Source organism: Aspergillus nidulans, chromosome V (assembly GCF_000011425.1).
Source record: "Aspergillus nidulans FGSC A4 chromosome V".
NCBI classification, from domain to species: Eukaryota; Fungi; Ascomycota; class Eurotiomycetes; order Eurotiales; family Aspergillaceae; genus Aspergillus; species Aspergillus nidulans.
This window is the reverse complement of record NC_066261.1, coordinates 2,843,751-2,864,392: the sequence shown is the minus strand read 5'-3', so window position 1 is coordinate 2,864,392 and position 20,642 is coordinate 2,843,751. Positions and strand designations below refer to the sequence as shown.

Below are 20,642 nucleotides of genomic sequence, written 5' to 3'. Positions count from 1 at the left end.
TCACAATGAACAAGACCTTGGTATATAAGTACTGCAACAACGTCCTACGAAGCGCCAAATTACCACGACAATCCATACCCCTACCCGCAGCGAGCTTATACTCAATCAGACCCTACTCGACTCAGAAACCCAGCTCTGGTTACAGGATGGTCAGCAACCGGCCGCCGAACGAGATGGTCTACCTCCCGGGGATACTCTCTCCATCACGATCCTTTGGGGTCTTCCGCAAGGTCATCCATACGGGTCTCTACTCCCAATTTGTTGCAATGGAAATTCCCGTGAATGGAGAAATCGGCGACGAAGTATGAATCCAACCTCCCCCTGAAACAGCCACCTTTCTCAACCAGATCGCGCAATAGAGAAGGAAATGTTTTTTAACTTCAACAGAAACATGCCGTCGACCAAGTCCTGCTCTTCACACACGGCACTGGCAAAGCCATCGTGGCCGGAAAGGAGCAAGTCGTCAAACAGGGCGATGTAGTAATTGTGCCAGCGGGCACGCAGCACCAGTTCCTAAATGTTGGTGACGTACCGCTGGAGGTCGTAACTATTTATTCTCCGGCTGAGCATGATCCGCGAACTGTCCATGCGACGAAGGAAGAGGGGGATAGACAGGAGGAAAAGGGTGAAGATGAGCCGCCGCTGTGGAGTCAAAGAGGGAAGGAGGAGAATGAGCGGTTGGGGATTGTGAGGATTGAGTAGGCCATCCATTTGTTTTCTTCCTCGGGCATCGAGTCTTACGAGACAAATCACTGGACTAGACAGGGTTGCTTATGCAGTGATTTCTCGTAAATCATCTGAGGGACAGAATAGATTAACATCAATAAACAATGTCAATAAGACCTTACATACAGAACAACGGAATTCACAGCCCGTCACATCCTAACACTTCCGAGTACTCGCGTATCCCTCCGGAACCAACGAGTTTGCCCAGACCTCCAACCACGAGTACCCAGTACTACTATCAATCTCCGTGGAATCAGCAATATTCGGGTCCGTCCCAAGCTGCGTCTCAACATCGTCGGGGATCCCATCTCCATCTGTGTCTGTAGGAGTCTCGCCACCGTCCAGGTCCCCAACGCCGCCGAAATCATCCTCATCCGAGATCAAGGCCCCGTCTGTTCCGTACGACAAAACCTGGTCGATGAGATTGGAGTCCACACCATCACGGACAAGAGAGGCGCCGACATCTACACATTCACATCAGCCACATTGTCACCTAACTTGGATAGGAGGAAGAAGGCTGGAGGGAACTTACTCTCAGTAACATAGCTGACGGCTTCGTCCGGTGTCATGATATATTGAGCAGCGGGATAATCGTATTTTGTGTCCACGATATCCATACCGCCGTAGTTTGAAGAGGACACGCCGAGCTCGTTCCCGTTCAAAGTTCCGTCCTGGTCGGGATCGTAATAGTTGTTTTCAACATAGCCGTGGAAGTTCTCGTTGCCGCGCGTGAAAGCCGTGACGGACGTAGAGGGCCCGCTGATGAAGTAGTTTCCAACTATATTTGCGTCTTTGTTGTGTCTATTGTTAGTATCTACCACTGAGGGAAAATGGGAAGAGACAAAGAGGAGACTTACAAGATTGTCCACTCGAGTCCCCGGCAATATATCCACCGCCACCACCCCAGTTATAAACAACATTGTTTGTAAACTCGTTGACACCCTTGACCTTGGGGTTTCGTGTCTTATTGTCGATGTACAGGTTGCGGAATAGTGAGACACCACCATCTGTTTGCATGAGTCCACCGCATGAGTGCGTCTCCAGGCCCTGTGCGATAATGCTGTCCTGCACAGTGATATTCTCGGCCGTCCCGCTGATCGAGAATGTCTCATCGCGGCCCCATGAGACGGAGACATGGTCAAAAATCATGTTGGAGCCTTCGGCTATGGTGATGCCATCTTTGCCGCTGTCGCCGCCGCGGCCCATTCGACTGTCGCCGGTATCAGTCAGCAACTTGATCATTCTGCTTGGAAGGGGCTTGTAAGAGAGACGTACACTCGAATGTATCTTACTATCGCGTCATCCGCATTGGAAAATGACCATCCGTTGCCATAAACTGTGATCCCGTCTCCAGGCGCCGTTTGGCCAAGGATCGTAACGCGCTTGGAGACAACAAGCCGGTCTTCAATGTTGATCACGCCGCCAACTGCAAAGACGACAATGCGATCGGTTTCCGAAACGGCATCGCGAAGCGATCCCTCGCCAGAGTCCTCCAGGTTCGTAACAACATAGACATCGCCGCCGCGGCCGCCGACGGCGTTGGCACCAAACCCTTCTGCGCCGGGGAAAGCGAGAAGAGCGGTTGTTGACCGGCAAAGAGGAAGCAAGGCAAGAAGAGTGTGGAGGGGCTGCATGGTGTTAGTCCTCGTTTTTGCGATTCACCTGGGTTTCATGGCCTATGTCCAGAGCTTTACTCTTTATACGTCGAGTCAGGTCGTACCCGTATTTTTTGATATGATCAATACGAAGCCGCTGCAGCAGAGCATTTCCAGATGTGGAACGGGCCGAAATGTGCAGAAACAACGGTTGAATATTTGAACTGGAATAGATTAATCTTTAATATGTCCGGCAAGCAGGAGTCAGGGCGCTTGACACGCTCGCGGATAAACATGAAACGTGGAGAAAGCTCGCCGCTGGGCATGGTCCACCGTGCGCCAACGTCGCATAAAATCAGGGAATCAAGGGGCAAGAACTTCTGCAGGCCAGAAATAGCAACCATTTTCTGGACTGAGCATGCAGTCGGAGTTGAAGTCTCTGAAGCACGGACCGGGAGAAGGTAGTCTAAAGTCATCACAAGACCCTTTGCGTTCTAATACCAATATCGAGTATGGTCCCTTTTTTGCGTATCCGCTATGACGTATCTTGTAATCCAAAGGCTAACGTGGTTGGTAAGCGAGCTGCGCATGTAAGCGAGCTGCGCACCTGCATACAGATTTCCCATATTTTGACCTTTTAATCAACCACAACGCCTTTATATTAATTATTATTTATTTGGACAAGCATTTCTTCTATGCCCAATTCTATGGCAGGTACTACATGTAGGTAATGCCCGTGCCTTTGGTGTTTGTGCACCTTCTGCTGGTGGCCCGCATGGACCAGGTATTGCCTGAAAAGACGCATTATGAGCTTCCTCGAGCTCTGTAGCCTCTTGTACAGACAGACCATTATCATGAGTTATCCATCTATGCGTACGAGCTCGCTTTCGCCTTTGTATAGCATTTTCAGCACGTAGCGCCCTATTCTCTTGCTCCAATAGTATGCCCTTTTGCATTGCAATTTGACAGCCTTTAATTAGCTGGTTTAGGGCATTATGGGACGGTGATGGTGGACTTTTTGAGCGCTGTTTGAGAAAATCTCTGAGTAAAGAAGCTTGCTTTAGAAGCTCATCAACATTTGCTGGTGTATGTGGGCAAAAAGTGCTTGCCTGGCTGCCACGGCTTCCAGGGGGTGTAGGCGTACGAGCCTGAATACTAAGCTTTGAAAGCACTGGTTCAGGATTCAATGGCACTAGTCCTGCTGCTCGAAAACTGTTTCTGATTGTATCCAGCTTAAATGTGCTGATTCGAGCTTGTGGATAGGCTGCAAGGAAATCAAGTTTGTCAATATGGCTGATGCCAAGCCGCATTTTCTGATCAACCAAGCTGGCGTACGAGCGCTTCAAAACTGCAAAACATCCAATATCAAGTGGTTGTAGAAGATGGGAGGAATGTGCCGGCATGCAGAGTGGTATAATATTATGATCTGTACAGATTTGATCAAACTCTGGTGTAAGATGGCTTCCATGGCCATCAAGAACTAGAAGTTGATATCTTCCGCGCGTACGATGCTCTGTTGACGGGATAAATTGCTTCTGAAGCCAGCGAAGGCTAATGAATCATTAGTTGTCCATCCATTTGTACTAATTTCAAATCGCCAGTCGGGCGGAAGGCCTGTAAACCATGCTTGGTTATACTGCTTGCCCTTAAAGATAAGTGTTGGTGGAAGTGCCCATCCAGAAGCACTGATTGACTCAATTGCAGTAACCCATTCACGGTTTCCTGGCTGTAGAACTGGTCTTCGGCCACATGATTCTGACTTGGTAATCACTTTCTGATGTGCACAAAGGCCCATTGCAAAGCCAGTCTCATCAAAGTTGTAGATATCGTCCGGTAGGATCCCGTATTGTTCGATTGTGGCTCGTACGGTGTTAAACCATGCTTGAATAACCTTTGGGTTCTCTTGCTTTGCTCGCTGGCAGTCGTATTGCCTTGACAAGCGAGACTCAAGCTCCGGGTGGCGTTGAGTATAATTATATACCCATTTCTGGCCGACAGTCTGGATTGGGGTGGAACCACGCTTTGCAAGCAGAATATTAGCCATTTCTCGTACATGAGCTTTTGTAGGAGCTGCTCCGCGTAGATCTAAAGAGAGAATCCACTGCTTAAGCACTTCCTCTTCAATCTCAGTCAATTTATGGCCATTTGCGCGAGATTCGGCGCGATTTGTAGTCCCGCGTAGTCGCGTACGTAGTGTAGATTCAGGCACATTGAAGCGACGTGCTGCCTCGCGTATTGATGTAATCTCCTTTTTTTTAATAGCCTGTACAGCCAGTAGGAGCCGACCTTCCTTCTCATGGCAATTTTGGCTTGAACTAACGCGAACTCGGGGCATGGTGGCTGTTGGAAGATAGATGACCGCGTCAGCATGTAAAAAAGTGGTTGGGTGCGCAGCTCGCTTACATGCGCAGCTCGCTTACCAACCACGTTATGGAATAGCGCTTGTGAGGGATGAATTTCATTCATGAAGACATAGATGTGCGCCGAAAGATATCAGTACTCACAAAATCTGATCTAATCACGTTAGCCAGAATGTCAGGCAAGCATGTTATAAATGCGAAACAGATCGAACCATACATTTAGATGTCTGCCCAGATGCGATGGAGGTACTCTAACGAGGCCCATGTCACTGGCTTTTAGGAGCCACTTGTAAGCACGTTCTCTTGCCTTGAGGGACTGGGAAGATTTGCGAACACGATACTTTCCTTGTCTGACGCTCTATCCCTCGATAATGTAACTATTGCGCCGGCGACTGTTTCCTCTCTCATCCTTATAGTTATAGGTTGTATTGAGGTTATGGTATAATTCATAACGGGGCATCACAATAGCACCCAATTGCTGGCCAAGTTCATGGCCGCCATCGTGTTCAGCAAATATTGAGCATATGTGGCAGGTGCTTGATAACATTGAAAGGTCGCCAATTATCCGAGTGTCTGATCATGGGATTGCGGCCGTCGTTCTCCAGGCCGTCGCCAACGTGAACAACAGCCCATCCCGTCTTACTGGCAGCCATTCGGTCCCAAACGCTAAGGGAACTGCCTTTAACTACCCCGAGGCCCACGTCACAGAATGGAAGAGTTTCTCGGTTGCCTGGGGCCGGTGGCGCGGGCGTTCTCAAAGCTTGCTGTATCTTCAGATATTTCGCTATTATGGCTTTCCTCTCGAATTGTCAGATACCGGTTGCGGAATTATTGACATGTTACTAGCAGACTGTATGAGATGTCGTACGGGCTTGGTCAAGCCTTTGGTATGTAAGTTCAGGTGGTCGTGAAGATTGACATAGTCGTTGTGTTATAATAGGATGTAATTTAACCCGTCACTTGCAGGAACTGCATTAGGGGGTCGATTCTTCAGCCCAATGAAACAACGGTGAAAACGGGTGATTCAAGCAATAAGGAGACGCGCCCCGAAATTCGTTCTGCAATGATACCAATAAGCAGAAGGGCTACGATTGGCGTCCCGTGCCGTTAACACAACCATATAACGCCACAGGAGTCTAAATGAAACGGAATGTCAGTGTCTTCAGGTTGGGTTACTACGATGCATCTTCTGTACACCGGCTGGCTTGGTCATCTTGAAGAGCCATGGGCAGCCTAGTGCGGTCATAGAGAATCTATGAGGGAGGAAGATGCAAGTGTTGAATTGACGATTATGTATTAGGCACCGAGAGAGTCCAAGCATTTTGACACCTCTAAAGAAGTTGCCCAACATATTCCTCCGCTGTTGCAGGCCTCGGTATAAAATCCACTACCATAGACCAGGGGGGAAGCTCCATCCCATCCGCAACAGTCTGACCCTCAGTCTGGGTTAGATTGATCTAAAGGAAGCTGCTGGTTAGCAAGCCCCCAAACGAATCGTGCCGTGACCTCAACGATATTGACAGACTGCTGCAGAGCAACCAAGACAAACTTACATCACAGAATTCCCTCAGTAGCACCACGACCGTCTTTTTCAACAACAGCCAAGCAGCTTCCAGCTTTGGGTAATGAATTCGACAAACCATAAATGGTAAGAGAGAGGCCTCCATCAAGGTCTGCCGCTGTCGGTTCGGAGTAAGCCATCGTTCTGGCCGGAACACATAAAGGTTGTTCTCATATATGGCGTCGTTTGTTAGTACAACGTGAGGATGCCATGAAAGCACTGTCCCACGCGGGACATGCTTGGATGATATGTATAGAGATTCAAATGTGACTCGGACCTCCATTGGCTGGCTCTGAAGTATGACAAGTCTCATTGTTTCCTTGAAAACAGCATCAAGATAGTATAGGCCACCAAGGTCCCTCGAGGAGGGCAGTTTAGTTCGATTACGGAACCGGGGAATACTCTCGATCTCCTGTCGGAGTCTGCGCATAATCAAAGGATTGTTCAGAAGGAAGAAGAACACAGAGACAAAAGCCTTCGTTATAATCTGAATGCTCGCAGCGAGGATGAGGCCGTCGGGTGCACTAATGGCAAGTTTGCGGGTAGCGCTGGGGCCGGTAGGTAGCACAAGCTCATTCCCGTATATCTTTGCTGATACGTCGCCTGAAAGGCAATAACAGGACAGCCGCTCTCTCTTAAGAAGGGCAACAGGGCCACGTAGGACCAATTCTTCTATTGTTGCAAAGAATGAAAAGCTAGGTTGGATTCGATGGGTTCGGCTAGAGGCGCTGGAAGCGGCAGAGGGAGCGCAGGCGCTCCAGAACAATCGGGTGTTCACTTCATCCGCAAAGAAATGCAGTAAAGTCGTCATGTCCACTGTCCTACATCGGCGTACTGTGTGGACAAGGTTGCGCATGGCAGTATCAGCGGCGCTCTCATACTGCACCGTCTGATGCTCAGGTAGGGGGGCTTCCTGACCAAGTCGCCTCACCTAAATCCAGTTAGCTATCCACCATTCAAGGGCTGGGGGTCCAGATAAACAGACCTCGTCCTGGAGCAGAGTATGATAAACTCTTGTAATATCCCCCACTTCGCTTAAACTCACGAACCCCGGCCCCAGACGCACAGCAACCCCATACTTGCGATGTAACTCTTTCAGAAGTCGGCCGTATTCAGAAGATGATGATGACCGCTGTGCATTTGCCCTCCAGGCATCTGTGAATGCAGCGAGGATGGGCCCCGAAACGGACTTTAGGCGGGAATAGTTATAGAGTAGGTGGAGCAGCGTCGCAGCCACTACAGCCAGCAGGAGAACAGCCCACGCGACCATGGCCAAGACTGTCGGTAACGGCACAGAAGAGCATTATTAAGTGAGCAGTGGCGGAAGTATCCTAATCATTGAGTCGTCTTGACTAAACCAAGTGGCATGATTTATGAGTTGAAAAGGTGTCTTTATTTCGATGTTTATTACCCGCGATATTCCGAATAGGGGACCCGGGCAGTCCCGAGACAAATCGACGTCAACTTAAACACTCGCCTATCCGTATTTCAGTTCACGACGCCAGGGTACTCGAACACTGGGTTGCTTGGTGTGGACTCGTATCAGGCTGAGCCCACCGCTACTCTACTGCGATAACAGTGCATGCCCTGGAGTTTTTAAAGCGCGACTCCTCCACCGGCCTGTAGACAGTTGGCTGTGCATGTCCAATTTTCTAGCTGATTAGCGAGCTTATATGCATGTGTCTGGGAATCGGGCCGCAATAGAATCCTAAGGCGGGCTTCTGTCCAATCAGCTGATGGAAAGACCGGCTTCAGCTTGACGGTCCACTTATATGCCATCTTATCAATCCCGTGGTCACACCACACGGCGTCACTTGAACAGACGTCATATATCCTAGTGATGTGCAGGCATGATGAATGTCGATACGGAATAAGCCTAGACGTAACCCTGCAATGTGGAAATGAAAGCTGGGTTGGTTACGGAGTAGCAGGAATAACTGCCAGACGTCAGCTGCAGGTTGAGGAGGGCGGGAATAGATGATAACACAGGGAGCGCTGATGCTATAGACCAACAAGGCATTCGAAACGCCAGCGACATTCCAACATGCCATTAACCAACAAGGAGCAAGAACAAAGGGCAAGGTGCAAGGTTAGCCTAGCAATCGAGGTCCGATAGCTCTCTGGAGATACGCACGAACGCTGGTATGCCCACACCTGCCAGAGCAAACTGAACCCTTGCAAATCGACCATATAATCTAACCTCCCCCTAGTGAGACCGTCTGGTGCAAGCATGAGCCATTGGCTGTTGGGAAGATCCCAGTCAACGACAGCCAGCAGGTGCACGTCATGGCTACGTTCCACCCTCCAACATGTGTATCCCAAGCCGACCCTAACACCAAGAAGACAATGTATACGTCTCGACGCTGTCGAATTTGTATAACCTTCTCGAGGGATATCGTGGTTAATAGCGTTCCAGGTTCGTGGTCACGCGGGGTCTTTATTTTGCGACTCAAATCTCGGGCGGGTTCAGAGCGGGCTTCGAAGAGCAAGTAACGCTGCTGTGCAGTAGTTCTGCAGTTGTTTCTGCATTTATTTCAGTGTTCGCAACCGTCTGAAGCGGAATATCCAGCTGGATCATCACTCGCTCATAAATTAGGCAATGGATGGGTCCGCTCCCATACCCGGTTCCGCAGGAATCCAGATAACCGACGGTACCTGGACGCGGGGAATATGTTTATCTTAGGAACGATCTCGACTCCTCACCCATATAAAGAAGGGATCATCGTTGATGATGCATTCCTTCTTGTGTTCGTCTTATAGGAAGCACAATAGCAAGGATTCCATGAGAGGTTAAAGGCTGTCATGATGGGGTCGCGCTTAGATTACCGCACTCCGACTCGATAGTGCCGAACGACCTACCTAATTCAACCTCTTAACTCGCAGAACAAGCAATTGATCTCTAATCACACGACGTCGCTAAGGAAGACGAACCTCAACCCCGCCATCTCATTGATGGGCAATTTATTCCATCCAACAATGAAACTCTAGACAGTGAACCCCCTTAGCGGCTGACGTAAGGAGCCATATTCACATGCCGCCAGGCCCGCAATAAGAATGCCAAGAAGAGGATTTCTTCTCTTTGTCCCGTGATGGTCGAGAAATTCTTCAAGCCTTTACTCACATTTCATGACGGGCGAGGTGGAAAGTTGAAATAATTCTTTACTCCCAAGCCATGCAGGTAGCGGAGCTGTCATCATGCCACTTTTCTTATCCTTTACCCGCTGATTCGTGTGCTGCAGACCTCGTGTCGCCCTGCCTCCGCGTCCGACTGAGGATGCCCTGACAGTTTATTTTACCCCGCCCAAACAACAGTTACCAGGTACACTGAGACTGGAAGCCTGTCTTCTGGCAGGCCCCTGGCTTTTCTGTTCATTCACTCAGTCCTGTGGGCAGATTTCTACCTTGACCTGACTCATCTCCCGCGCGCTTTCCTGCACCGCGGCCATGGGCAAGCCTCCGGCAGCGATTTTCATTGTCCGGTATGTGGTAGCACCTCTCAGTTTATAGTGTTCTGGTCTCCTACTGACACGTCTCCTATTCTAGACATGGTGCGCGCTTAGATGCTGCCAACAAGGAATGGCACTTGACTTCCCCGACCCCATATGACCCTCCTTTGTCGTACGGTGGCTGGCTTCAGTCGCGCGCGCTTGGAGCGCGGATAATCAACGAGGTGCGGGCGTTGGAAGATCAGTTGGATAGACCCGCACAAGGAGACCATGATCCGATCGCACACTCCCATCGTCTTCGAGAACGAAAGCAGAAGCGTAGAATCATCATACATACCTCCCCTTTCCTCCGGTGCGTGCAGACGGCTATCGCTATAAGCTCCGGGATCAGTCAGAACCATAACGATATAGAATCTCTTCGTCAATCCAGAGTCGCATCGAGCCAGTCGAATGGTATTCCTGCATCCGATTCGGCGACAAGTCCTGAACCGGAAACTCCTCAAGGCAGCTCCAGATGCCTGCTTCGTGTCGATGCTTGTCTTGGCGAGTGGCTGAATACTGAATATTTCGAGAACATAGCTCCTCCGCCTAAGTCAGAAAGAATGGTTGCGAACGCAAAGACCGAGCTGCTACGTCGAGATGAAAGCGTGATTCCGATAGCAGATACCCAACCTACTCCGACCGTGGGCCACTTTCCTGGTGGTTGGGGCAGCCCAGTTTCCGCCCCGGATGAAGAGGACCGGAAATTTGAAGTCGAATCAAGTTCAGCCACCACCAACGGGCCAGCACAACGAAATCGTTCCGGTAGTTATGATTCTTTTAGGGCGGTAGATACCCCGTGGGGCCGCAAAATCTTGAAAATAAACACTGATGTTTCTTCCAACCCTGGCGCGGCATATGCACCGCCCGTCCCGAGTTATGCGATATCGCCCTCAAATCCTATTCCAGACGGTTATGTGACCCATGCTCGTGACAACTGTGTCCTGGTTGATTATCAGTGGGACAGCATGCGTGAGCCCCAGAACTGGGGCAGCGGGGGTGAATATGGGGATGAATGGAGTACCATGCTCACCCGCTTCAGGAGCGGCATCAACCGTATCATCTCGTGGTACCAGGATGATGATGCTTCCGCACCGCTTGGTCACCGTCGGACTCGTTCACAGCTCCAATTTTTGGGACAAAATGAAGCAGAGGAATCGGCGGTCGATACTATCTTGATTCTTGTAACTCATGGGGCGGGCTGCAACGCCTTAATTGGCGCCCTGTCAGGAGAGCCAGCGCTGGTGAACGTCCCGACAGCTTCTCTCACTCTCGCTGTTCGTAAAGATTACGTGAAGGATTTGACGCGGAACGGCGAGCGGGCAAAGAAGTACGACTTGCTCAGTAGAACATCGGGGCCCGAGCACTATAACCTGGTCGAGGTAGCTTCAACAGACCATCTGCGCCCCGGAACAAGCCCCATTACTACCTCCGCCCGATCACCTACCTCTCTCCGCTCTCCTTCGACAAGTAGTATACCGACCTCGCCCATTTCTTCGTATCGGCACCGTTCGACAATTTCCTCAGGCCCCATTATCATGGGGCAGTCGCTGAAAGCAGGTATGGGCTTACAATCATGGACAACGTCCAGACCCTCGTCGGGGCTTTGGAAATCTGTTTCTCGCGACCGTGATACAGTGGATGATCTGGTTCCCAATTTCGGCAGTCCGCTCTCTGCAACATCATCATCCTCCATCTCTGGAATGGATGGGGCCAGTGAAATTTCGTCACCGACTTCCGGTGATTCCGCATGCTCAGGACAAATACCACAGCGAACTTTATCTCAGCGTGGTCTTTGGCGAAGTGGGCCGCTAAACAAAGAGCGGTCGGCCCATACAGGTCGACGGTGGACGGTAGCGGAGAGACCTCATTGATATTTCTTTTGATTCTCGATCTGTCTCCCCAGGCTACTGTCGCGATTTGCTCCTTTTTCCACTCCCCGTACACTCCACTGCAAGAGGAGTTTATGTGACTTACGACATTGATGTGTTATGATTGGAGATCTGGTATTTTCCCGCATTGAGTTGAACTGACGGTTTTTCGGATTATGGGTCATCGCTCCCTTTGCATATCTTCTCAGCTCAGTTGTACAACAGCGACTTCCAATAGGAATTTTCTTTCGCATCGTTACCGGGTCTGCCAGGTTAGTACTGTATTTCGTAGACTTCGCGGTAGCTTTCTTCAGATTCCAACTAAAGTAGTCTCGTCGATCCTCCACGAATCCCATCCCTGATTGGCGGGGCATTATGTGTGCCTGGGAGCCTTACATCAACTTGTCCCGCATCTTGATCGCGGTCAGGGCCCAAACAAAGTCGGTCTTCTTTTCCTTCAACTCCGTCCCTCCGGGGTAAATAGACTTCGCTACATTAGCTTCCAGCATGTCTTCTGACAGAGCCGATGGCTCATCCGTGACATACTCTTCTAATCGTAGCGGCAATCCCGACCTCCGCCTTATCCACTACAATGACGTCTATCATGTTGAGTACGCTACGTGCCTAATCTTTCCTCCTTCTTGCTCTCTTGTCGTCACATATTCTTTGAACTTGGGCTAATTGAGCATGTAATACCATAGACCAGGTTCTGCTGAACCAGTAGGCGGCGCCCCTCGATTTCAGTCCGTAATCAACCACTATCGATCACATCCTAGCTTCGACGGACAACCTACCCCTCTCACCTTCTTCTCCGGCGACGCATTCAATCCCAGTCTAGAGAGCACGGTCACAAAAGGGAGGCACATGGTGCCTTTTCTGAACAAAGCTGGGACCAATGTAGCTTGTGTAGGGGTGAGTGCGTTGTTGCGCCCCAGCTCGACGAAGCCTCGGCGGATAATCTGACAATCAACAGAACCATGATCTCGATTTCGGTGTCGCGCAGTTCCGCCATTTGCGCAATCAATGCCAGTTCCCTTGGCTCTTAGCCAATGTCTTAGACCCAGCATTGGGTGAAGATGTGCCGATTGCCAATTGCGAGAAAACTTGCATGCTAACGTCCTCAAACGGAATCAAAGTGGGAGTGATCGGCCTTGGGGAGCGTGAATGGTACGCCGGACACTTAAACAGCATGTCCTAGAAGCTAACTTGTTGTGTCTCTTAGGCTAGGAACAATCAACTCCCTTCCTCCCGATCTTATCTATAAGTCCGCTTCGAAGACCGCGATCGAGCTCGTCCCATCTCTACGGGAGCAAGGGGCAGAGCTGATCGTTGCCGTTACGCACCAGCGTGAACCGAATGACTATAAGCTAGCTGAAAGCATACCCTACGGCATGATAGATATCATATTAGGCGGACATGATCATTTCTACGGACATGCATTCCTCAATGGCGTCCATATCCTCCGCTCTGGTACGGATTTCAAACAGTTGAGCTATATTGAAGCATTTCGGAAAACGGACGGCAGAGGATGGGACTTCAACATTGTTCGACGAGACATGGTCCGATCTATACCTGAAGATCCATCGAGCATGGCACTCGTGTCTAAGCTCACTTCGAGTCTTAAGGCCAAATTGGATAAGCCCATCGGTTATACTGTTCGCCCGCTTGATGGGCGCTTTTCCACTGTCCGTGCTGGGGAATCCAACTTGGGTAACTTTGCCTGCGATCTTATGCGTTTCTATTATCGCGCCGATTGCGCTATGATGGCTGGTGGCACCATCCGTGGCGACCAAATATACCCTCCGGGCGTCCTCCGCCTCCGCGACATCCTAAACTGCTTCCCATTTGAAGACCCTGTGGTCCTACTTCGTCTAAAGGGCAAGGCCCTTTTAGATGCTTTAGAGAATGGTGTCAGCCAGCTTCCTGCTCTTGAAGGCCGCTTCACGCAGGTGTCCAACATCACGTTCAGCTTCAATCCATCTGCGCCTCCCGGCTCGCGCATCAACTGGGCCAAGATAGGCGGAAAGGAAATCCAGTTCGAAGAGAGCTATACACTAGCCACGCGAGGTTATATGGCACGAGGCAAGGACGGATTCGCCTCACTCCTCGTGCAGTCCGAAGGCGGGGAGGTGGAAGAGCTAGTCGACGAAGAGAGTGGAACACTCATTAGCACACTAATGCGCCAATACTTCCTCAGCCTCAAAGTCATGGGCCGATGGCAAAATCTAAGCAAGAGCATGACGCGACACTGGGCAGACGTACAGAAAAGCATGTCAGCAAACGGTTTTCTTAAACCACCCTCGGCGCTCTCATCTCCAGATGCAGAAAAAGTCCCCAGTCGCCTCCAGCGTCCTCCTCTCAGCCGCAAACAACATTACTACTACGGTCGCTTTGCCCAAGCGCAGGCTGCTATTGACGAAGGAGAGGAACCTGATATAGATGTTTCCATGGACTCGGACTCGGACTCGGACCCTGATATCCTTGTTTCGCCGCGGCCTATTACCAACTACGTAACGCTGCCGGCGCGGTCGGCAGAGGAGGAAGAACGTCGATTACGCCTTGCGCGATGGGCGACGCGCCGCTGGATGCGGAGAACAGGTATCAGTTCGACCATGGATGAAGACAGCAAAAATGATGACCTCTTCACGCCGCAGTGGACTCCAGGCATTGCTCCTCGGCTAGAGGGGAGAATCGTTATCGAGGTTAAGGCGTAGTTGGTACGCGCAACACTTCGAGTAAAGAGCTAGGACTAGACCTTTTGGTGTTACTGGATTTAAAACGGACTATCTTGTGGTGGTGGGATGGATATTATGAAATTAAAACTTGGTTCGTTTACAATAGTTTAGACTTTGAGAATTCAGGCCTTGTCTATAAATCCGATATGAATTTTCTCGGTTGTGGTCGAGCGTTGAGCAAGAATGAAATGGTTTCTAATCTAATAGTTGTTCATAGAAAGAATCTCACCTGATCAGACAATCGAGATCTCCCCTCGGTGAGCTCAAGAGGCACATACTGTCCCCCGTTCTCGTAACCAAGCGCACGTTCGTGCCCTGGTCTTTTAATGGTCACGAATCAGGTACAAACCCTTGTGCCTTTTATCGGTATGAATGGAATATACCATTGTCGCTGCCCTCGTCCATCGACTAGCTGATCTCTGTCCTGCGCACTCGGCGGCGCATTCTAGCATCGAACAAAGAGGGGTGGTGAGACTGCTGGAGCCATAGCACAGATAAGCATATAGTGCTTTCAAATTAGCGTCCCGCCCGTTAGGTAAAGTGATTGCGAACCTGTGCGCATAGAGTAGCGTGAATAAGCGAACTAATAGGCTACTGGACTCCGACAGGCCGCACACCAGAGAGATTCACCACTCTTCCCCCACCCCCCAACGCCGCAGCAACGCCCATCGTCGTAGTCGGCGGCGGTTGAACCCAGCCCGGAACGCCAGTATCCTCCGATTCCCGGGCATAGATCGTCTTCCAGACGTTAGGGAACCCTGTGGGCAAAGCCCCGCGCAGTCGCGCACCAGGGATAGCAAATCGCGGGTTCCGGTGGGTGAGATACCCGCGCATCAGACCCTGGGTTAGGAGAGAAGCGAGGATCGATTCAATCTCGCGCATTAGAGGCGAGGGTTTGTCGCCTTCGTCGGTTGGCTCGGCGTACGGGTTTAATTCGTACTTGCTATAGTCCGAGTCGGGAGTGCCGTCTACTAGGGCTTTGGTTGGATTTGACTGCCATTGGCCTGTCTCGTCGAAAAAGCCGTCTGGACACAAGTAGTCCTCGTACTTTGACAGTAAAGATGAATTGAGGGCAGTCCCATTGGTATCAGGGCCGTCAAGGCAGTCAAAGTCTGGATCCGGAGCTATTGCCACAATCTGTGATCCAGATTGACTCTTGCTTGCTGCTAAGGGAAGGTTGTTTCCGAAGGCAGATGTGGTTGGCATAGGATGTGATGTTGGATGTTGGGCCTGTAGCCACCGTACAGCAGCTTCGAGTTTTGTGAGGTACAGGAATGGAGGCGGACCTCTTTGAGCTTGGCCCTGGGGGTCTCCGTGGAAGCCACCGTGGATGAAGACCTTCCGTGCAAGCGAGCGCCACACAAGTATCTCACATCGATTTCGCAGCGGCAGGAGGATGCCTTTTCTAGCGAACCATTCTGTTGCCGGAGAGTTTACAGTGAGGTGATCTCGGAAAGCAATGTAGTCTCCACGAACGATGAGTTGGCAAACTGGAAGGAACTTATCAGCTAATCCCTCTGCCTCAGGTCGCTGGAGCAGTTGTAGTGACGGGAAGCGTCCCATTATAATGTTGCATGTGATAAGGTATGTGAGAATAAGGCGTTTCTGGTTTATCGCTTGACGGTGGCACTGGTCGTAAGCCGATTGTAGTGCGATCTGTGCGGGGAAGAATAGGTTGTTTGAGAACAGGTATCGTCCAAGGTAATAGAGGTAGGTTACCCTCTGGGAAGCAGGGAAGTGTTTCAGTGGGGGAGACTGCGCAGAGATACTTGCGAACATTTGCTCGGCGTTTCTAAGTTTTCCGCACTATAGCAGTGTCAGCTATTCATCGATAGAACACGAAGAATCCCAGTACTACCTGAAAGAGCAGCTTAAGGCACAGATTAGCCATGAGATAAATCCCGACCCTTTTGCCCTCCGGCTTTCCATGAACCCCGGGTGTACCACTGCGGTCGGTGAGGCACTTGATGAACGCTTCTCGAACCACATTCGCAGACTTTTCCACTAATGTAACCTTCTCTGTACTCTCGTCTTGATCGGCGCCTCCCTCAAGTCTCAGGAGATGGGCAATTAGTTCAGGTCGGCGGTCCAAGCCCATGGCCAGCTTCGCCAATACCTTGGAGAGGTATAATACCGTGGGCAAAACAACGATACCGAATTGGCTGTCACCGAGTGCCATTACGCACTGACTATAGAATTCAACAAATTTAGGTCAGTGGCGAACAACTTTCAAAGGAGCGCAGGGAGTGCAAGGCGCAAACTTACTTGAGCAGCATTTTCAACATATCATAAGTCTCGAGCAGATTATCGACATTGACATCGCGCAAGAAGCAGAAGTAAAGCTTCATGAATGTCGGGAAAGCCGTCCACGCGCTACTCCCTTTGGACTTGGGGACAAGTCCTTCGCACCGCCGAAGCAACTCTGCTTCTTTTGTTGATCCATTCGCGTAGTGTTGTCGCAACTCATCGACCATCTGTCTGTACACGTCGGGCAGCGGTGGTTCAATTTGCAAGAAGTCTTGGAGCTTTGCGCCATCCCGGTCGCGCACTATTTCGGCCAGCGAAGTAAGAAACCGGTCAAGGACAGGTGTGCCCTGAAAAGCCATTGTGCTATCCGTAAGAGGCGCGTCGGCGGAATGGCGAGGATAGACGAAACCAAGCGAAAAGCATAGAGGCTGCAATCACTGCGCGGATAGCCTGAATAGCGAGATCATTGAAGCTCGAGCATATCTAGCAAAGCCCACTTGTGTCCTGTGAAGTAGGAAAGGTTGTCTAGGCAATGGTGGAACGTAGTTGGTGAAGGAATAGCTCGTGGTCGGGAGAGTAGAGTTCTCGTTCATTGAAGCCCGCAGCACCACCTCCGCGTGAGGGGCGCTAGTCCTAATTTGGACTGTTTCTACAGAATGCTAAGGATTGTTTTCAAAGCCCATTATCTATTCAGGAGTACACATCTTCTTCGTTTTTTTGGTTGCGTTTATCAGTTTACCCTGTGGCTGCCCGCTTCGGACGGCTTTTCTAAAAGCTGCGGGGGACTATCCAGCCTATTGTGCTGAAGTCGATCAGGCCACGCTTCAGTCACAGAGTACTCTATATATATCTCCAGCCGAGTATACATCAACCGGGAACTAGAGTATCAGGTTGACAGATTGACGGCATTTAACGTACGACTTAGATCACGTCAGACGTCCTGACAAGGTACAGTTCAATAAACAAGAATCCAGATGCGTCTTTTGAAACACTATGGAGACTGTACCTTGAACTAGGTCAACGTAATTACATGTGAAAATTCGCCAATACGTCATACAAAGTGCAACATCCTGCCCCATCCAACACTTCAAAAAGCATAGCTTTCTTGTTCTCTCAGATTCTTCTTCGAAACCAATATCAAGCGAGAGCCGTATAATTCTCGCAGAGACTTATTACCTACCGCTGCCCACCTTGCAGGCCATAATCGCATGTAAATTCATCATGCCCAAGTCCAGCTCCCAGTCTTCTCTTTCGACCTTTGCCAGGCAGCCTTTCCTTCAGACATTCACCTTCTTTTACGTGATATTTCAGAATATCCTCAATTGGATCTTTGCACCTGGTCCCCCACCGTCAGGCCCAATTGCCAATAATCTTCCCAAAAAACGAGTGGCTATAATCGGGACCGGCTTGACTGGAGTATCTTCAGCCGCACACTGCGTCGGTCATGGCTTCGACGTGCAATTATTTGAGAAGAGATCTAAGGAGAAAGGTCTAGGTGGTATTTGGAGTGTGAGCCTGCTCTGACGTCTCTAATTGCCTGCTTTCTAACGATGAATAGCGAGTCAATTCCACCTCGTCTCTTCAGATCCACAGCATTATGTACCGATTCCATCCGTCAGTCCACTACGACGCTGCTTATCCCACCCAGGAGGAAATTCGCGACCAGATTGTGGACCTCTGGAAGCGTTATAAGCTCGAGGATCGCACTGTCTTCGAGACTCCTGTCGAATCTGTCAAGCAAACTAGGACCGGAAAATGGATTATCAACAACGATGAAGAAAAATGGGGTTTGTTTGACGGTGTTGTTGCCTCTGTTGGTGTCTGCGGTGACCCCAAGATGATCTCCCTGCCGGATCAGACGAACTTCAAGGGCTCAGTATACCATTCATCAGAGCTAGACGGGAAGCAAGTCAAAGGCAAGAAGGTGCTCATCATTGGCGGTGGCGCAAGTGCGATCGAGGCTCTGGAATTCGCTGTGAAGTCTGGTGCCTCTGAGATTGACGTTCTATCACGTTCCGACAAATGGATTATTCCGAGGAACGTTTGGGTCCAATCCCTTCTGGCACTGAACATTTTCGGGCAGGAGACATTCCTATCATGGATTCCCGAAAGTTTACTTCACAAATTCTTCTACCGCGACCTGCAGGATATCGCCCCTTCCGGCGGTCTGTACACTCAGACCCCAATGGCGAACAGCGAGCTATTTGACCAAATTCGTGAAGGGAAGGCGCGCTGGTTGCGTGGTGACATCCTCTCTGTCAAGGAAGAAGGCATCTTATTCAACAAGCGTAGCAAGGGTGTTCCGCAAGGCGGTCCTGGCCGCGAAACCGTGATTCCAGGCGATGTGATCATCCAGGCAACTGGCTTCAAGCGTCCTTCGCTTGCTTTCCTTCCTGAAGATGCGTTTGAGGAGCCATACGGCCCGCCTAGTTGGTACCTTCAAGTTTTCCCTCCGTCGTACCCCAGCATTTGCGCCAACAACAGTACATATGTCAACGCAATCGGCACTGTTGGTAATATGCATATCGGCATCTATACTCGGTTTTTACTCATGTTCCTTGTTGACCCCTTGTCGCGCCCTACCGAGGGCCGCATGAAGACCTGGATTGACTTCACCCGCTTTATGAAACGCCTATCTCCAGTTGGAGCATTCGACTTCTTTACCTATGCCGAGCTGATCTATTGGTTTGTCTTTGTCATTCTTGTCAATCCCTTTAGGTGGAAATGGGCACCTTTTGTCTTGTTCGGCATCGGGAGAGGTCTACCAGCGCAAGTTGTAAAGCAAGAGGAAGCTTTCCGCAATGCCCTAAGGAAGCAGTACGCAACCTAAACTGCCGAGACTCCTAGACTCCTAGATAGGAGATACTTCGAACGATATCGACCAAGCTGGATGAATCAAGGCTTTTGAGAAGTCCCCTTATGATCTGACTTCTTCAATATGTAATGAACCCTGTATGACATACCATAGACTTATGCCAAATATGAATTATTTAAAACCTACTCGAGCCCCCAGCTCATATATTCTTCAAATTCGATACATGATTGTTCAACGCACCAACAACTCCCTCCCTTGCACCGTTCGCGATGCGATAATGGTGGTCAAAAAACCCCCTCTCCTCTGCCCACATGACCGGCCATAATAAGAAGACGCCCATTATAGAAAACAGACTGGCAAATGCATGCCACATCATAACAAGCATATGCCCTCCATATGGCACCACAAACTTGATAAACTCTGACGTTTGGTAGAAATCCTCCTGCTTCCGGATATAATACTGCTTCTTGCCGCCTGCGCTTTCTTGTCTTTCATCACCTGGATCTGTAGCGAGATCCAGAACCGTCACTAGTGCTACAGGTGCAGTGTGAAACGGAACGATCCAGATGGAAAATACTTGGTGCATAGAGAGGTAGAGTTTGAGCTTGTCTTTATCGTATGCTAAATATATTGTTAACATTCATCTCGTTCTAAGGGATATGGTGAACGGCTGGCTGCGCAACGCAAACCTACCAATAGAGCGGACTTCTAGGTCTATATGTGGCGACATGATCTTGTACCATTGGTATATTTTCTTTACGCCCCATCGGCTACCATTGTACTTCCAGATGCGGCAGAATGGATGGATAGACTCTGCATCGCGAGTGAAGAAGCGGTCAACTGTTTCCCCTTGGACGGAAGGTGGGGATTGCGTGAGGAGATGAACGACAGTTGAGATTTCCGCAACTGGGTTAGATGTTAGAATGATGTTTTGTCAAACTCGATAAGCATGATGTTAGTGGTAGTGGGTGATAGGTATATAGGGTTGGATGCAGTGCGCGCCTCGAACAGGGCTAGAACATAGACTAGAGTGGGGACAAGAATATAGGTAATTACCTGGATCTTCCATCGTTGTTTCTTTGAATTCGATGACACCGGTGGTCTGGGGTAATTGGGGAGCTCGATGAGATTAAATAGAGCTACGGGAGATGATGTCATGACGGTTGAATTTCCACGTGAAAGGAGGACGGCTCCCAGGAACAGGACCGAGTTCTCGGTCCTCGTCTAGGAACCGCATTGTACGTGAC

At 50.1% G+C, this 20,642-nt stretch overlaps 9 protein-coding genes across 9 annotated transcripts, besides 1 other annotated feature; 4 read left to right on the top strand and 5 right to left on the bottom strand.

Annotated features, from left to right (window-relative positions):
- Positions 1–20,642: part of a sequence feature (contig 1.93 620..340023(-1)) that runs on past both edges of the window.
- Positions 6–702, top strand: ANIA_05332 (cupin domain-containing protein; the record flags this gene model as incomplete). Its single annotated transcript, XM_657844.1, has 2 exons — positions 6–302; positions 388–702. The coding sequence occupies 2 exons, from the start codon at positions 6–8 to the stop codon at positions 700–702; spliced, it is 612 nt and encodes a 203-aa protein (XP_662936.1).
- plyC lies at positions 883–2,360 on the bottom strand (the record flags this gene model as incomplete). Its single annotated transcript, XM_657845.1, has 4 exons — positions 883–1,190; positions 1,259–1,504; positions 1,584–1,936; positions 2,002–2,360. 4 exons carry the CDS (start codon positions 2,358–2,360, stop codon positions 883–885), a joined length of 1,266 nt encoding a protein of 421 aa, XP_662937.1.
- On the bottom strand, positions 2,990–4,656 carry ANIA_05334 (uncharacterized protein; the record flags this gene model as incomplete). The annotated part of the gene is made up of 2 exons (XM_657846.1): positions 2,990–3,872; positions 3,944–4,656. The coding sequence occupies 2 exons, from the start codon at positions 4,654–4,656 to the stop codon at positions 2,990–2,992; spliced, it is 1,596 nt and encodes a 531-aa protein (XP_662938.1).
- ANIA_05335 (protein CYP5120B1) lies at positions 6,013–7,531 on the bottom strand (the record flags this gene model as incomplete). The annotated part of the gene is made up of 3 exons (XM_050612350.1): positions 7,228–7,531; positions 6,235–7,122; positions 6,013–6,138 (listed from the first exon to the last, which is right to left on the bottom strand). The coding sequence occupies exons 1-3, from the start codon at positions 7,510–7,512 to the stop codon at positions 6,013–6,015; spliced, it is 1,299 nt and encodes a 432-aa protein (XP_050468283.1). The 5' UTR covers positions 7,513–7,531.
- Positions 9,489–11,825, top strand: ANIA_10663 (uncharacterized protein). Its single transcript, XM_050612349.1, has 2 exons — positions 9,489–9,721; positions 9,786–11,825. The coding sequence occupies exons 1-2, from the start codon at positions 9,687–9,689 to the stop codon at positions 11,599–11,601; spliced, it is 1,851 nt and encodes a 616-aa protein (XP_050468282.1). The 5' UTR covers positions 9,489–9,686; the 3' UTR covers positions 11,602–11,825.
- Positions 12,106–14,494, top strand: ANIA_10661 (putative 5'-nucleotidase; the record flags this gene model as incomplete). Its single annotated transcript, XM_657848.2, has 4 exons — positions 12,106–12,209; positions 12,300–12,510; positions 12,572–12,765; positions 12,821–14,494. The coding sequence occupies 4 exons, from the start codon at positions 12,106–12,108 to the stop codon at positions 14,310–14,312; spliced, it is 2,001 nt and encodes a 666-aa protein (XP_662940.2). The 3' UTR covers positions 14,313–14,494.
- Positions 14,495–17,145, bottom strand: ANIA_05337 (uncharacterized protein). Its single transcript, XM_657849.2, has 3 exons — positions 16,599–17,145; positions 16,192–16,522; positions 14,495–16,139 (listed from the first exon to the last, which is right to left on the bottom strand). Exons 1-3 carry the CDS (start codon positions 16,937–16,939, stop codon positions 14,925–14,927), a joined length of 1,887 nt encoding a protein of 628 aa, XP_662941.1. The 5' UTR covers positions 16,940–17,145; the 3' UTR covers positions 14,495–14,924.
- ANIA_05338 (uncharacterized protein) lies at positions 17,729–19,410 on the top strand (the record flags this gene model as incomplete). The annotated part of the gene is made up of 2 exons (XM_657850.2): positions 17,729–18,089; positions 18,139–19,410. The coding sequence occupies exons 1-2, from the start codon at positions 17,802–17,804 to the stop codon at positions 19,408–19,410; spliced, it is 1,560 nt and encodes a 519-aa protein (XP_662942.1). The 5' UTR covers positions 17,729–17,801.
- ANIA_05339 (uncharacterized protein) lies at positions 18,520–20,464 on the bottom strand (the record flags this gene model as incomplete). The annotated part of the gene is made up of 3 exons (XM_050612348.1): positions 18,520–20,016; positions 20,089–20,301; positions 20,452–20,464. 3 exons carry the CDS (start codon positions 20,462–20,464, stop codon positions 19,595–19,597), a joined length of 648 nt encoding a protein of 215 aa, XP_050468281.1. The 3' UTR covers positions 18,520–19,594.